At 41.8% G+C, this 16,161-nt stretch overlaps 1 protein-coding gene across 3 annotated transcripts in view; it reads right to left on the bottom strand.

The window, feature by feature from the left end:
• The window catches only part of Spag17 (sperm associated antigen 17), a 236,522-nt gene extending 226,446 nt beyond the window's left edge, over positions 1 to 10,076 (bottom strand). For 2 of the 3 annotated variants that reach the window (XR_013052267.1, XM_076574716.1), the window contains exon 1: positions 9,843 to 10,027. Coding sequence is in view for 2 of the 3 variants with exons in the window: in XM_076574716.1 (XP_076430831.1) it covers positions 9,843 to 9,926 (84 nt within the window). In the remaining variant the exon portion in view is untranslated. Of the gene's footprint in view, positions 1 to 9,842 lie in introns of all 3 variants that reach the window. The other variant, XM_076574715.1, reaches the window with a different exon arrangement.
• Between the last annotated feature and the right edge of the window lie 6,085 nt (positions 10,077 to 16,161).

Genomic DNA, 16,161 nt, shown 5'->3' with positions numbered 1-16,161 from the left:
TGGTGGAATTTATCATTTATGTGTGTGTTGTGTACCTGAAATTATGCTAGTTATGGTAGAAGTGTATGTAAGGATGTAAGATGTGGTTTCTAACAGCTCATACTCTCTCTATAAAACATGAAATGATACCCAATTATATAAGGCATTCTGTAACTAAGCATGGACTTTAATGCAGAGCCTAAAGCTGAGGCAAGGGAAGGTAAATGTCAGCCAAGGTTTTTAGAAAGGCTTACTGTGCCCTTTAAAAAACAAAAGTGGAAGGGAGCTGGAGAGATGGCTTGGTGGTTAAGAGTGAACATTGCTTTTCTAGGGGACTAGAGTTCAGTCAAAGTACCCACACTGGACAGCTCAAAACTTGTAACTCCAGGGCATCTGATACCTTCTTTTAGACTCCATGGGTACCTGCATTCACATGCGTATATCCACACGTAGACTCACATATACACATAATTTAAAAATAGTAAGAAGAAAGCTTACTGTGAGGCATGTCCTATAAAGGCTCCAAATAATAGATAAGACTAGTTGTGGGATGTGGAGATTCACTGTGACCAAGAAGACCAAAATGAATGAAAGTCTGAGAGGTGGAGAGTGAATACATTTACTGAAGGCTAAGTGCTACATGCTATAGATAATGTTTATAAAATAAGCATTATTTTATATTCATAAAAATATTTGAAGCATTATTATGTTCACATAAAAAAAAGAACAAGGCTCAGAGGTAAGAGAAATTCATTCTAGGTCATCCATTCTACGGCATGAGAAACAGAATCCAACACCTGTGTATCTGGTGCTGGAGCTGGGCTTCCTCCAGCATCTTGTCACCTTCTTTATGGAGCTGTGCCATGAAGACACTATTTTACCCACAGCAACTCCATTTCAAGGTTAGTTGTGACAGACTAGAGGGGGCTGAAGAAAGCAGATGAATTAGATTTGGCTGAAAGTCATTATTGATGGCCACCAGTACTGTTGGGGTGGGAATTACTGTGGTGTGAGCGGTATTTAGGAAATATGAGGTTAAAAAATGAAGTGGTTTAATTAATAGAACTAGGTGATTCTATGTCGAGTGAGTATTGGGGCTCTTTTAAAAATGGAAGGGTCTACAGGTGTGGGGTTGGGCTGTAATGAAGGTATGAGCATGGAGAAGAAGCAATGGAAGGGGAATGGTGGAAAAGATGGAGAGCACTCAGAGCCTAAACAAGGGTAAATCACAAGACTAGTGACTCTAGATGATGCTTGGTTACTGTAGTAATGACAGTGTCAGGGACAGAAAAGGGGGAGCTGAGAAAAGGACAGAGACCCCAGACTTTCAGGGCCCAGTTGGGGCTGTGCAACCAGCGAGAGTCACATATTTCCAGGTAGGCAAAGAACTACTTTCCTACACTCTTTTGAAAAGAAGAAACAGTTATCCTAATAAAAAAATATGTATTTCACAGATGGAAATCCCAACATATAAACTCAAGGGTTTCTATTACCAGTCCCAGGAAGACACCAAGAGCTGCGTCTCAATAGAAAGTGCTGCAAATGGGAAGTCCGAGGACAAGAGTCTCCAGGGAGGAAGGATGATGCTTCAGATAAAGCAAGTGCGCTTTTAGAATTGTTTCTTTGCCTTAAGGAACACTTGGATCTCAGGTTTGAGTACTAATGAAATGGACCCCAATAGCCTTTCTTTAAACAACTATTCTACTCTAATGATGCCCACCTCATAGTAATGCTATAGAGGTTGACATTAGAGGCCAAAGGAAAATTTTTCCTTTTACAACTAACCTGAGCTCATAGGAGCTCACAAGTCAGAACTGACAACCAGGGAGCCTGCATGGGACTGACCTAGGCCCTCTACATATATGTGACCCTTGTGTAGTTTGGTCTACTTGTGGGACTCCTAACAATGGGAACAAGGGCTGTCCCTAATGCTTTGGCTGGGTTTTGGGAACCTATTCCTCATACTGGGTTGACTTGCTCAGTCTTAATACAAGGGGAGTTGCTTAGTCCGACTGCAACCTGGTATGCCATGCTTTGTTGGTACCCATGGAAGGCCTGCCCCTTTCTGAACAGAAACAGAGGTGAGTGGATTGGGAGAGGGGATGAAGGGGAGATGGAAGGAGGGGCTAGGAGGAAAGGAGGGAGGGAAAACTGTAATCAGAATAAATCAAAATAAATAAATAAATTTAATCTAAAAATAATTCATATCCAATTTTTTCTTTGCTTTTAAATTGCAAGGTCTACTTAAAATATTCCTCTTAGAGTTAGTTCTTACAAATTACTTACAACTTAGAGTTACTTCTAAGGAGGCATGCAGACTTGAGAACATCTCATCTCATACATCCTGTTATTTTGTGGGGGAGGGCATTGGTTCTAGAACTTAATATTATGAAAATATACAAACTATAAGCAAGGCTTTTGTGTCTCAGGAAGGATGTCAATAGGTTAGGTATTTATAAATATTCTTAAATACTTATATTAAAGAAAAACTAGAGGTTTAATAAAAAGAAAAACTGTGATAATCATTAGCTAAATGGCAGTAAGGTGGCCTAGTCTTCTAATTTGGACATCTGTGGTCTGAAATCATTCCACAGTGAAATTAATGACTATGGGAGCAGGAACTCTGGGTAGGTAAAGGGATGTATGGGTTTCCACAACCTTTTCCTGTGTTTTAGTGTTCTTTCAATAGGCAGTTCTATAGGTTATATGCCTGCTTTTAGCTATAGAGAGAAATGAGGCAATTTAAATTAGGGATAAAAGAAAAGATATTCTCTCCTCAGATAACATCAAAATATAAAATAATTTAAATTACTGTAATTCACCAAAATACTGAACCAAATTTCACCTGGGAGAGAACCCAAGCAGCTCAAATTTCCAGAGATTACTGGTATTCTGATGAACACCTTTGGGAGAAAGGCATGTTATTTTTTATTATGTATATAATTTATTATGTATTTATTATATATATATATATATATATATATATTGGTTTTTCGAGACAGGGTTTCTTTGTGTAGCTTTTCTCCTTCCCTGGAACTGACTTGGTAGCCTAGGCTGGCCTCGAACTCATAGAGATCCACCTGCCTCTGCCTCCTGAGTGCTGGGATTAAAGGCGTGTGCCACCACTGTCCAAGCATGTTATATCTAAACAAAAACAAAAAGCTCCCTTCCCATTTTGCTAATAGCCTTTCCACTGAGACCAAAGACCTTTTTCTTTGTGTTGATACAGAAGTTTTGACTCTAGTACAAAATCTCAATTGAAATATATGTCCCAGACATCCTGAAGCTGCGTGTAGCCTGCAAGCTCCTATGAGGAATACCTGAAAAGTTTGAAAAAAAAGTGCTGTTTGAAAAGTTCTGGAAACATCCCATAAATTGTCACAAATAAAACTGCCATTCATTTCTTCCAGCGTCACCTGCTGTAGGCTCAGCAAGGAGTAAATGGAAAAAAAAAACAAAAAGAGTCGTGTTAAAGAATATCTTGAATCAAACTGAAATTATCAAGACAGCAAATGAGGAAGTCACCGCGCCTCTTTTCCATAGGCAAACAGCAAACAACAACAATGGAAAGGGGGGAAAAAGTGAAAACTCAAAATTAAAATAACCCTCAAGAAACTAGTCAGTGAAATCAAAGATCCATGGCAACAAACAAAGCCGTGGTGAGCGAGGCGTTTCATGGAGCATTTATTCTAGTTTGCTGCATTGGATGGTGTGGGCGTGGTACTGTCTGGATGGTCCCTCCCATTTCCTTTCCTTGGGCCCCCAGAGCACAGCAGAAATTACCTCTATTTGGATCTCTCTATAGGTTGCACAAGGCGCTGATTATATCTGCTATGATCCAGAACTTATCCAGGGAGAACAGAGCAGTGTGCACCCAGGCTGGCAGAGCTGAAGGAGGCTGTGATATGCTCAAACACATGAAAGCTTTGAGGGAATTAAGAGCCATAGATCCCTGGGGAAAGGGATTATGGGTAGAAGAAAACAACAGAACATTAATGGCTCTGAGAGAAAGATGCTGTGACACTTTTTGGGAAGCTAAAACATTTAAAAGCAGTTGGATATTTGGGGGGAAACTTTAAAAGCTTGCAAACAAGCCAGCATGGAGGCCAGAATTAGCCTGAGAAAACCTTGAGACTTAATCATGGATTGCCACCAAAGGGTAGGATATGTCCTAATGTGCTGAACTCTTCCATGCCAATCAACAAACCCTAAAATGCTTGCAAATTTCCAAATGCTCAGTTTATGATTAAACATGAGACATACAAAGAAACAGGAAAAACATGGCCTATTAAAATAAATAACAAATGCCGGGCGTTGGTGGCGCACGCCTTTAATCCCAGCACTCGGGAGGCAGAGCCAGGCGGATCTCTGTGAGGTCGAGGCCAGCCTGGGCTACCAAGTGAGCTCCAGGAAAGGCGCAAAGCTACACAGAGAAACCCTGTCTTGAAAAAACCAAAAAAAAAATAAATAAATAAATAAATAAATAACAAATCTCCATTAACAAATATATGCATTAGTTTACTAGATGTTTCTAAACAACTGTCTTAATATGATGAGAGAACTAAAGAGGGTCAGAAAAGGAACATTTGAACCCAAGGAGAGTACAGACAAAGACATTGTACTTGTAAATAGAAAGCAATAAAGCCCCTATGCTGAAAAACACAGCAACTAAACTAGACTGAACTAAAAACTCTGCTAGAGGGGTTTGCCCACACCCGGGAGCAGGCAGTGTAAAAAATCGGCAAGCCTGGACACTATTCGAAAATATGCAGTCTGAAAGCAGAGCATAGACCAGGATGGAAGGTCCCAACCATGCTGCGGCCACAACACCCAATACAGCAAATGAGAATTAAATGGCCATGGAAAGTCTCGCTCACCACTGCTTTTTTTGTTGCCTTGAATCTTTGGCTGATTTGACACTTTGGCTGAAAGTGTCTAGACTTTCTCAGGGGTTATTTTAATTTTGGACCACCCCCATTATTATTGTTTGATGTTTCTGTGTGGAAAACAGGCATTGGGCTTCCTAGTCTGCTGTCTTGATAATTTTACTTTGATTAAAAAAAAGGAAAGACTGAAGGAAAGTGAACGTAGGTAGCCTAAGGAACTAGACGAACAGTATGAGGCAGACCGGGGAGTGCATATGGGAGCACCAGGAAAATCAGATAGGCTGGATTATTTAAGCAAATAATGGCTGAAAATCCCCCAAACTTGAGGAAAGACAAAACTACCCATCCTTGAAGCTCAGCAGACTCCAAGTGGGACAGACTAGAAGTCACTGCTGAGCATATGGTCTGTAGCTAGAGTTTTCCTGCCTTGCCCACACTCAGGACAAATCTTTGTCACCCGCCAATCCCATAGCCGCTCAGACCCAACCAAGTAAACACAGAGACTTATATTGCTTACAAACTGTATGGCCATGGCAGGCTTCTTGCTAACTGTTCTTATAGCTTAAATTAATCCATTTCTATAAATCTATACCTTGCCACATGGCTGGTGGCTTACCGGCGTCTTCACATGCCGCTGGTCATGGCGGCAGCTGGCAGTGTCTCTCTGTCTCAGCCTTCTGCTTCCCAGAATTCTCCTCTCTCCTTGTCCCACCTACTTCCTGCCTGGCCACTGGCCAATCAGTGTTTTATTTATTGACCAATCAGAGCAACAGATTTGACATACAGACCATCCCACAGCAATGGTCAGATGGTCAAAGCACCCACAGAGAATTCTGAAAGCTGTGGGAGAAAAGCTAACTCTTCACTTCTAAGGGTCCTTAACAATTATGTGAAGTTTGGCCAGGAAATTCAAAGTGATAGGAAAAAACAAAAACAAAACCCAAACCCTGTCAACTAAGGATCCTATAACTACTCAAACTGTGTTTTAAAAGTGAATTAGAAATGAAGAAAATTCAGAGACAAAAGTTAAGGAGGTTCATGGCCATAAGTTACTAAAAGGAACCCTTTAATTAAATTAATTAATTAATTAAATTAATTAATTATTTTATTTATTTATTTATTTATTTATTTATTTATTTATTTATTTATTTATTTTTGAGACAGGATTTCACTGTGTAGCCCTGGATGTCCTGGAACTAACTCTGTAGACCAGGCTGGCCTTGAACTCATAGAGATCTGCCTTCCTTCTGCCTCCTGAGTGCTGGGATTAAAGGCATGTGCTACTACCTTCCCTTTAGTTTTAAGTGAAAAAATACTAGCTAGCAACTCAATGCTGTGCAAAAAATCTAAAGTTATCTGGCAAAAGTAAATCATGAGCACATATATCTTTAAGTCACTGCTACTGTGACTTTTGATTTGCATCTTTAATTTTAATAATTATCCTTAGGGCTGAAGAGACGGTTCAGTGGTTAAGAGTGCTACTCTTCCAGAGGACCTGGGTTCAATTTCTAGAACCCACATAGCAGCTACAACCATTTGTTACTCCGGTCCTAGGGGAGTCAATACCTTGGCCTCTTCAGACACAGATATGGTACACAAATATATGTTTAGGTAAAACACTCATACATAAAAATAAATAAAACAAAATTCTCCTCAGAATCTTCCAAAATATTGAAGAGGCAGAATATTTCCAAAGACCAACTACTACAAGAAAAAATAACTCTATAAGACTATTCTTTATGAGCACTGACAAGAATGCCTGAGGACACTAGCAATCTCAACAGTACATGAAGAGGCTCCCATATCCTGTGGCCAAGTGAGATCTATTCCTGAGATAGGAAGATGGTTCAACATATGGAAATTAATATATACATGCATGGTTTTGACTTATCAATTATACCTTAGTAAATCTAGGAGAGAGAAGAAAATGACCTAAAGTTAAAATAGGATATTCAATGCCATCTAGGACATTAACAAAGCAAAGGAGAAAAACCCATGTAGTGGGTAGCTGTTCCATCTTTGACTTGGAAGTACTGCCCCCATTGAGGCTTCCATAACTGTCATGCCTACCTATAGCCTGCCCTGGAGGAGGGGCAGAGATAGGAACCCTTAAGACCCAAGATCCAGATGTGCTGGCTCTCTTGGTTCCTGGTAATCCTGGATGTTGGATGGTAGACTGAGCAGAGTTCTCTGGAGAACACCGCTGGACTGCACTTCACCTCTCCTGGACCCTGTAACCTACCCCTTTACTTGTTGTAAGTAAAACCCCCAAATAAACCTCCCTTTTAACTACATGGAGTTGCCTTAACATTTCCACCATTAAGCACATACAAACCTTTCACACAATCTAGAAAAAGCACTAGGAAAATTTAAAAACTACTGATTTGGATTCTTTAATGAAGTAATGTGAAAACTATCTTTTGGAATACCAGAGAATCATCACATTGTCTCCTATGTCCCATCTCAATACACACATTAGCAAATGCAAACTCAAGCATATATAGCTGTACATAAATAACTCCTTACCAAACCCTATCAACAAAGAATTTACACACACATTGTCATCTTTAGGCAAATTCAGTCTTTACTTCATAGCTAAAGCTACATATTACTTTGACTTGGAATTATATCTATTAGTATAGAAGATTTATTGAACCTATATTGTTTGAACAGGATCAAGAAGTCTGATTATTATTTCATGATTCCAAATCATAAGAAAAAAGCAATGCCTATAGGTTTTTGGTTCAACTAGGAAAATCATAGCTTCATGCTTCTAGTACTAGACTAATGCCGATGCCTCCACCAACCCCATGGTTCAGCAGCAAATAATTCAGGTAGCCACACTCACTCCAAGCTCAACTTGACCAATACCATCTCAAAAAACAAAATGGAGAAAATTATTTTGGCTAGTTTTGACTTGCAAAAGAAAAAAAAAAGGATACAGTCACAGAGTGATTTGACAAACATCTCTGAGAAATTGAGAATGTAACTGGGGGTTATGGAGTTGACACTTTCATTCCTAGCATTATTGAAACCATGCAGAAGAGTTATAGTAATGATGCATGAAGTCACAGCAGAAACTTCACAGGAGTCACAGACTCTTTTCATGGGGCTCACCAGGACTAATTTTTATGAGATAGAATTACTTTCCATAGAGAAAGAAACAACAGCATTGGAAAAGAAGGATAAATAGGCAACCTTCCCTGGCAGGACAGCACAAGGTCCATTTTACTTTTCTTAACTACAAACTCTCTAGTGAATCATACACCCCTATATAAAACATGAAAAATGAAACGAAACCCATTCTCCACTTTTGCAAGAGGTTCCAAATGACAGTCTGGAATTTCCAGAAATGCCTTTTCTTTTCCCAAATGCCGACTTGGACGCAGAAACGTTAGAGCCTAGATGTGGCTGTCTACCTGTTGGTGTCGGAAGCCCCTGGGTTCTCAATGAAGGTGGGCAGAGGTGGTTGGAACTGGACTTGTATGCAGCTGGACCCTCTAATTTGAGTCATAGATTGCTGTGTGCATTTGTGGCAATGTGCAATGAGCAGCTAGCTCCTCTGGTCTCCTCCACCTTCAAGATAGATGAAGATATATGTATATATGGATACATGTATTTCATGTGTATGAATGTTTTGCCTGTACTTACATATATGTACCATATACATGCTTGGTGCCCACAGAGGCTAGAACAGAGGTAGGGCCCACTGGAACTGGAGTTACAGACAGTTGTGAGCTATCATGTGGGTTCTGAGAATTGAACCCAGGTCACCTGCAAAAACAAGTGCTCTTAACCACTGAGCTTTCTGTCCAGCCACAGATGAAAATGTTTGATACAGTGGCATGGGGAGTGTCCTAATGTGTTTCAGCTGTCAACTTGACACAGCCAAGAGTCATCCTGGAGAGTCTCAGTTGAGGGACTGCCCACAACAGAGGGGCCTGCCACCACGCTTCTGTGAGATAGTCTGACTGTTGATTGATGTAGGAGGGTCCAGCCCATTGTATGAGGCACTATCCCCTAAGCAGGTGGCCAGTGTTGTATAAGAAAGCTAGCTGAAACTCACTTGGTAGCCCTGGCTGGCCTCGAACTCACAGAGATCCGCCTGGCTCTGCCTCCCGAGTGCTGGGATTAAAGGCGTGCGCCGCCGCCACCACCGCCCGGAAAAAAAAAGAAAGCTAGCTGAGCATGAGCCAGAGTCGGAGAGCACAAGTCCTGCAGGGTTTCTGCTTCCGGTTCCTGCCCTGACTTCCTTCAGTGAGGGACTGCAACAGTAAGATGAAACAGACCCTTTCCTCTCTGTGTCATGGTTGTTTATCAAAGCAACAGAAAACAAAACAGGGCAAGCCCTTCCGTAAGGACACTTTCTTCTGGGTCCCTTTCGAGTTTTACAGGGTGTCACCCTGGGTCCTGTTTACACTCAGTACTTACTAAGATACAGTTGTGTGCAGGGCCGCAGATGCTTTGACAAGATAGTCAAACAGGAAGGGAAGAGTTTGCAAGGTAACAGCCCCAGTACAAGTGGGGTACATCGTCTCGGAGCCTTCCTTGAAAAAGGAGCCTGAGGAGTCACACTGCCACTCCCAGTCTCTCTCTCTCTCTCTCTCTCCTCTCTCTCTCTCTCTCTCTCTCTCTCTCTCTCTCTCTCTCTCTCTCTCTCTCTCTCTCACACACACACACACACACACACACACACACACACACACACACACACAGCCATCCCCTATTGAAATTGCAGGGCAGAGATTCCCTTCCTGTCTTGTTTTTTCCTCTGGTGCAGCAAATTGAACCCAGGGCCTCACCCAGCCCTCCCACTGAGCTATATCCCCAGGCCCCTGGTTCTCTTCTTTTGTCGAGCATCCCCCACTGCTGCTCAGAACACCCTGCGTGATTGAGGGAGTGTAAAAACATGGGAGAGCAAAAGGTGTTCCAGGCTCCTGGTGCCTGGGCTGAGGGGACTTGAGAGGCAAGACTCACCTGGTTCAAGTGTGCAGCTATGAGCGAGGGTTCCCATAGTTTAGAGTTTGTGCTCGGGGTGCTTTTCTCCTTCTTGGGTGCCATGCGAAGGGTGGGAGGTGCATTGGCCTCCAAACTGGGCTGAAGCCCGGCCTGAGCGTTCCCGATGCCGTGGTAACCGAGACCACGCCCACTTCCTGAACGGATCCTGCTCCCTTCCCCCAAACCGGTTCCAGACCCTCTGGTCAACCGCTTCCGTTTCCATAGCAGCGGGGTTTCCCAGGTGCGGCCGCTAAGTGCCACACTCCAGGAACCCCGGGGTAAATCTGATGATTTTCCAAAGTGACGCGCTGGCCTCCTAATTTCTTCGATCCATTTCCTTTCCCACCTTGTCTTGGGAACTGAGTCCGGTCGGAATAAACAATGTGTAGAAACTCAAAATTAACTCATCCAGGCTTCCTCCACCAAGATTTCTCTGATCCTGCCAACCTAGTATGGAGAATGACAGCCCAGTCAGCTCAGGTGGTTTTCAACCTCTAGTCTGATGGATACCCTCCCTGGGAGCTGAATCACTCCCCTTGGCCTCACCCCTTGTTGTCTATTTCTCTATCTTCTGTGCCTAAATAGCCCCCAGTTCCTTCAAAGGGCGTCCCCATCAGCAAGTGGAGCTCCATTCCCACCCCACACTCACTCGTCTAAGGTATCCCGGTTAGACTGAGACCTCAAAATGATGACCGCAACAAACAATGTTGATTTGTGCTAGGAACCGAACCCACGTCCTTCCTCTGGAAAAGGAACAAACTCACTTGACCACCCAGCCATCTCTCTGGTCCCTAATGTTACTTTATTTCTACGTGTGTACCTGTTCATCAGGTGTGTGCAGGTAGGTGAACATGAATGTGGGTGCACAGGCACGCGGGGGCCAGAGACCCACCTCAGGCGTGTTTCTTTAGGCACCATCCACCGTGTCTGTTGAGACAGGTTCTTTTACCAGCCTGGGGCTTGCTGAATAGGTTAGGCTGGCTGTCGGTGAGCCCCAGGGATTCAATCCACCCATCTTCATCTCCTCATGGCTGGGATTACAAGTACGTATCTTCACATCTGGCTTTTTAACTTGGCTTCTGGGGATCGAACTCAGGTCCTCATGCTTGTGTGGCAAGTACTTAACCAACTGTGTTATCTCAGCCTTACTTAGTTATTTTTTTTTTTTTTCCTTAAGCTTCCTTGGATGAGGACATCCAAAGCAGAGCTGAACCAAAGGTACTTTGCTATCTCTTCCATCTATATAAAGCACAGAGCAGAGCAGTGCTTAGGTATCACCAAGCCCCTCCTGGTACCTAGGGTGGTTTTATTATCTCAACCAGACAAGCCCTGCTGGTGGCCTGCAGCTATACTCTGTCCAGCACATCCTGCATGATTGCTGCTTTCCACACTGGAGACATCTTCTGACCCTGTAGTCACTATCTTGGAGGAAGATATCCTGAGCGAATGGGCCATGCAGGATTACTCCGTATCCTTTCAGACTTTGAATGGCCCCCAAAGCCTGTGTATTAAAGCCTTGATCTCCAGACAGTGGTGCTTTAGAGAAATGGTAAGAAGTTAGGAGGCAGAGCCTAGTGGGTGGAAGTGGGGTCTTTGGGTGTGGGTTGTCAGGACCTGTTCCTCTTTCTGTCTTTGCTTCCTGGCCACCAAGCTAGAAGCAAGAGTATTCCGTCTCCAGCATCCATCCACTATATTCTTCTGCCTTGTCACAGGCCCAAAACTAAGGACCCAAGTAACCATAGGGTAAAGTCCCTGACACCATGTGGCAAAGCACATCCTTCCTTCCTATAGGTTGCTTATCTCAAGTATTTCTAGCATCTCAGAAATGGGAAGCTCCTGGGTCAGTGATGATATCCAATCACTGTTGTCCATTTCATCAGGTTTTCTGATGGTGTTTTTCTTTAACTCATTCATAATTTGCATGAGTTGAGGAGAATATCTTCTCCCACGCCACTCCCTTTTTATTTATTTATTTATTTATTTTGGATGCAGATAATGAATAAAAAGCACTTCTCAAAATAATTTTTCACAATGAAAAAAATCATTAGTACTTACAACGCATGTATTTTATTTCTGGGGTGGGTGGGGGGGAGCATGTATCAATTCCTGCAACATTCACACACCCTGTATCTGGAAGCCTTTTCTCTTTGCTATAAGACTAAATTGATTGATGCATCATCATGTTAGAGGAATTTGCTAGAGAAGGGGTTTCCTGAGGGTCTCCATGACAGCTAATGAGGCTATCACTCATTCTTATGGCATTTCCCCCAATATTTTTGTTCTTTGCAAACAGTTTCTTAATGGTACAGGATAAAAACTGTTTTTGTACACTTGCTTAAAAGTAAAGGTGGATCTCTTACAGACTGATGACATCGTTCTAAATCTTAGTTATATTTCTCATAGTTTAAGCTGAGAGAACTGTGATTTTATGAGTGAAGTAATAAAATATTTACTGGCATTTAAGTTCATGCTGCATTTAAAAACTAACTACTGTTTATATGTCATGTTTCACTACTAATTGCATCTCTTCTTGAATGTGAGTGCACACTACAAAGTAAAGCTCCCCACTTGCCACAGTCCAGCCAGGTCGTTAGCAGATGATTAGCAACATAGGTTCCACATAAAAAAGAGAACAATGGAAAAGGATACTTTAAAAAAAAACTGTAATTTTTAATTTGTAAAGAAACAATCAGTAGTTTTTTTCTAACAAGCAATAACTATACAACCCAGTTTTTGAAAAAAAAACTGTGCATGTGAATGCTTTGCCTGAATAATGTTAAATGTACCACCTTTGTCCCTGGTACCCAAGAAAGTCACAGGAGGACATCGGATCCCCTGGAACTGCAACTGCAGATGATTGTGACCCACCACGTGGAGAACTTAGCTCCTGTCCTTTTACAAGTGCAACGAATGCTCTTACCGTTGAGCCATCTCTCTAGCCCCAATCCTAATTTTAGCAGCAATGAAGTGTTTGAGTGTTTGTACTGTTTATCAGCATAAATCTGTTTTTTTTTTTTAAAATAAAACAACTCCTTTTTTTAAATTTCCACTGTAAGAATTTGGTTTCCCAACCTTATTTATCCTTAGATATGGAAAGGTGACAGTTCTCATTAACAGCAAACAGTGGAATTATGTGTTTTTGGATGTGGGCTGGACCCTCAACACCATTTCCCATGTGTTGTTTGTTCAGACTCTTCCCCCATCTGCCTAGATACTGTGACACTGATATCCTTGACTGTCTGAGTGATTGCTGTGGTACAGAAGTCTCTCCCAACCTTTTCCCCCATCGAACAAATTTTCTTGGACTATTAAGTAGATGGACAATGACTTCTCTCCAAGCTTGGAAAACATTGGGTGTGCTGCCATTTTGGGTTAAAGGAATTCCCTTTTAGTGGAATCTTTTACAGTTTCCTTGATAATGTGCTATCAGAATAAACTGGAATATGGAAGGTTTTCCAAAATTGACTTAAACAATCTCAAAGGTTTTTATTACAGAGTGCCTTTTGGTCAGTCTTAGCCCTGCTCATTATTTTAGGGAGAGTGGTATTCTAGATAATTTATGGTGCAGAATGGGAAGACATTCTATGGTAACCGAATTTATAGGAGATTTCATCGTGGAATTGGCCTGTTTAATCTCAGAAAATAGGTGTGAATGACGATGGTCATAGTTTTAAGAACCAAAGACTATTCAGCCAATAGGAGGCTTTGCCAAGAGCTGAAAAAAATAGCATTTCCATCTGTCATACATTTATGAATTGGTATAATAAATTGTTTCCCCCACTAAATATAAGTTGAGAATTTCAAGCATATACTTTACTACATAAGGTTTCCCATATGGCAGTGGGTAACACAAAACTATACTATTTGGAGAATTTTTTCTCACATTGGCAGGGGTGCTCTTGACTTGTTTGATTTAATATTTCCAGTAAGATTTTGTACTTAATATGTTTAATTTAAGGACAGCCTACTTCTGGGCTGGGCTGTTTCCTTGGGGTCCTGGGCTTGCAGAGAAAACCATTTTTATTCAGTCTTACGCTTTGATCTTAGAGTGTTCAGTTAGCTTACTCATGTGTAGACTCAAATATACTCCATTTTACACTTGACACGGTCAAGCCAGCTGTTAATAGAGCCAATGTTTCCACTGTGAAGAGGTGACTTTAGGAGCTATGCAGTGAGTCCCATCTGAGCCAGGGTTCCAGGTATTCGGCATCCATTACAATCTTAAGATACCTATCAATTTCTCTAGTTGGCATCCTGTTCCCAAGGGCACTTTTCATTGCAGATGTGTTTATACCATGCCACCTATGCTTCTAATCTCCTAAATAGAAAACTAGAATATTTTGGATTTTAATATCTGTAATGCTGAGGGCTAGACTTCTTTCACAGCTATCGTCCAAAACATACGGAGGGTCTTACACCTGGACCCAAGGGTCAGCATTAGCTTCCTAGTCAGTCTTGAGTGTAATCAAAAGTGTTGACTTTAATCTTTAAAGCTCCTTGTTGTTTAGCTGCCAGTTACTTTAGATACTGCATCTCTTGCTATGTATCATTGTGGAAATTAAAATCAGCTGCAGCTCTTGCTATTCACAGTCCCTGGTGAGTTGTGGGCAGCCTGGGAGCAGGATCACTTTCTAAAGGACTTCCCTAAGAACCCTCTGCTTGTGTCAATGATAAAAGCAATATTTTGGAATTTGCAGTTTGGACCTTGAATGCTTTGTTACATATCTGGAGTCCATAGGACTATGATTAAGTGCTGCTGATTTTTATGTTATCTGTCGTGAGAGAGTTCAGGACACCAAACCTATTTCAATCAGAAAATAATAGCTGTGCATATTAAAAATAGAGCTAACATGCATCTGTTTCATATTCTCTAGTGTGGGATTTTTATTTCTAGTGTTCTCTCACTCTAGTTTTCCTTTGAAAAACTCATTTTCAGTATCTTCAGTGAAGGAATTTGTCCTTAATCCTGTGGGGACGGTTTCAGACTCCACGATGCATGTTAAATCACTGCTCCAAGTGCTTGGTGCTGTGTTTGATTAATGTTTTATCAATGTCTGTTACTTATAAACTTTACAATGGGAAATAATTTTATGTTTTGTGCTGTACGATGTTCAAGAGCTCTGGTTAACATGAATGTATTTCAGTGATGCTACTGCATCCTAATGGACCTGCACCAGTTCCCGTGATGCTCCAGGAAGGGAATGTGATTGGTGACAGGACTTCAGGGAACTGATAGTGAGATATGATGGCTTGCTAGAAGTGGGTTCTACTCCTCTCCCTTCTCCCTTCCCCCACATCTTTGTCTTCCTCTGAATTTTTTCTCTTCCTCAGTTTGACTCCCATCCAATCTCAAAAATATAGGGCACTACTTGGAAGGTGTCTGAATAATCCAGAGAAACACAGCTCTGTGATCTTGCAAATGTTAAATGCATCTGTGCATCGTTAACCTGATTTCTTATTTTTCATAGCTCACTAACTCTATGTCTTAGTATGCATGAGAGTCCTTGTTTCTATGAGTTATTTACTTATTCTGCCTTCCAGCTTTTGTGCAGTGCTGTGGTACTGAAAGGACCCAGTCAAAGGCTACCTGTAGCTGTAGAAGTGCCCACACTTGTTCAGTGGGACCACAATGCTTCAGTTCCTTTTCTATCACAAACTCCAAGAATACTTGCCTGTCCAATAACATTTGTGTATTTCCTCTTAGATTCCTTCTGCTCTCTTCATATATTATTTTGAATCATATTCATCTTTCTGTGAGAAAATGCATTATCTGATTAAGTAAAAAATTGTGTCATGATTCATCTGTATTGTTTTTCACTAGAAGGGCTTTTGCGGGGGTCAGATGAGATGAAGACACAATAGCTGTGGTTTAAAAAATGTTCAGGTTGTGTGCCCTAGAGACATCTAACCATGGGAAGAAGGCAATTGGCCATGCAGGCCAGGTGTTCAGAGCAGGGCATATGTGGGAGAACTATCTCCCCTGTAAGAAGCAGTTGAAACTGAGTGTGATGTCTATGCCAGGAGATCACCAGGTGAAGAGGTGAGCAGGAGCCAAGGCTGCACATTCAGCAGCAGGCTGAGGTGGCAAGAAAGAGGATAAGCCTCTGAGCAATCCTGTGCCTAAAAAAGTCATGCCTCTCAAGTCAAAGACAGGATAGGAGTCTTTTGGGAGCCACGGAGTGGATGGCAGTCCAGAGTGCGGCAGAGATGTCGAATAAGACCAATACAAAGAATGCTCACTGCATCCCAGGAGGAGACAGCCAGCTATGCTTAGCCTTTGAGAAGTGAGACCTGTTCT

The sequence above is a fragment of the Peromyscus maniculatus genome, chromosome 6 (assembly GCF_049852395.1).
Source record: "Peromyscus maniculatus bairdii isolate BWxNUB_F1_BW_parent chromosome 6, HU_Pman_BW_mat_3.1, whole genome shotgun sequence".
NCBI classification, from domain to species: Eukaryota; Metazoa; Chordata; class Mammalia; order Rodentia; family Cricetidae; genus Peromyscus; species Peromyscus maniculatus.
Note: the sequence above shows the minus strand (reverse complement) of the source record. Positions and strands in the feature narration are given on the sequence as shown.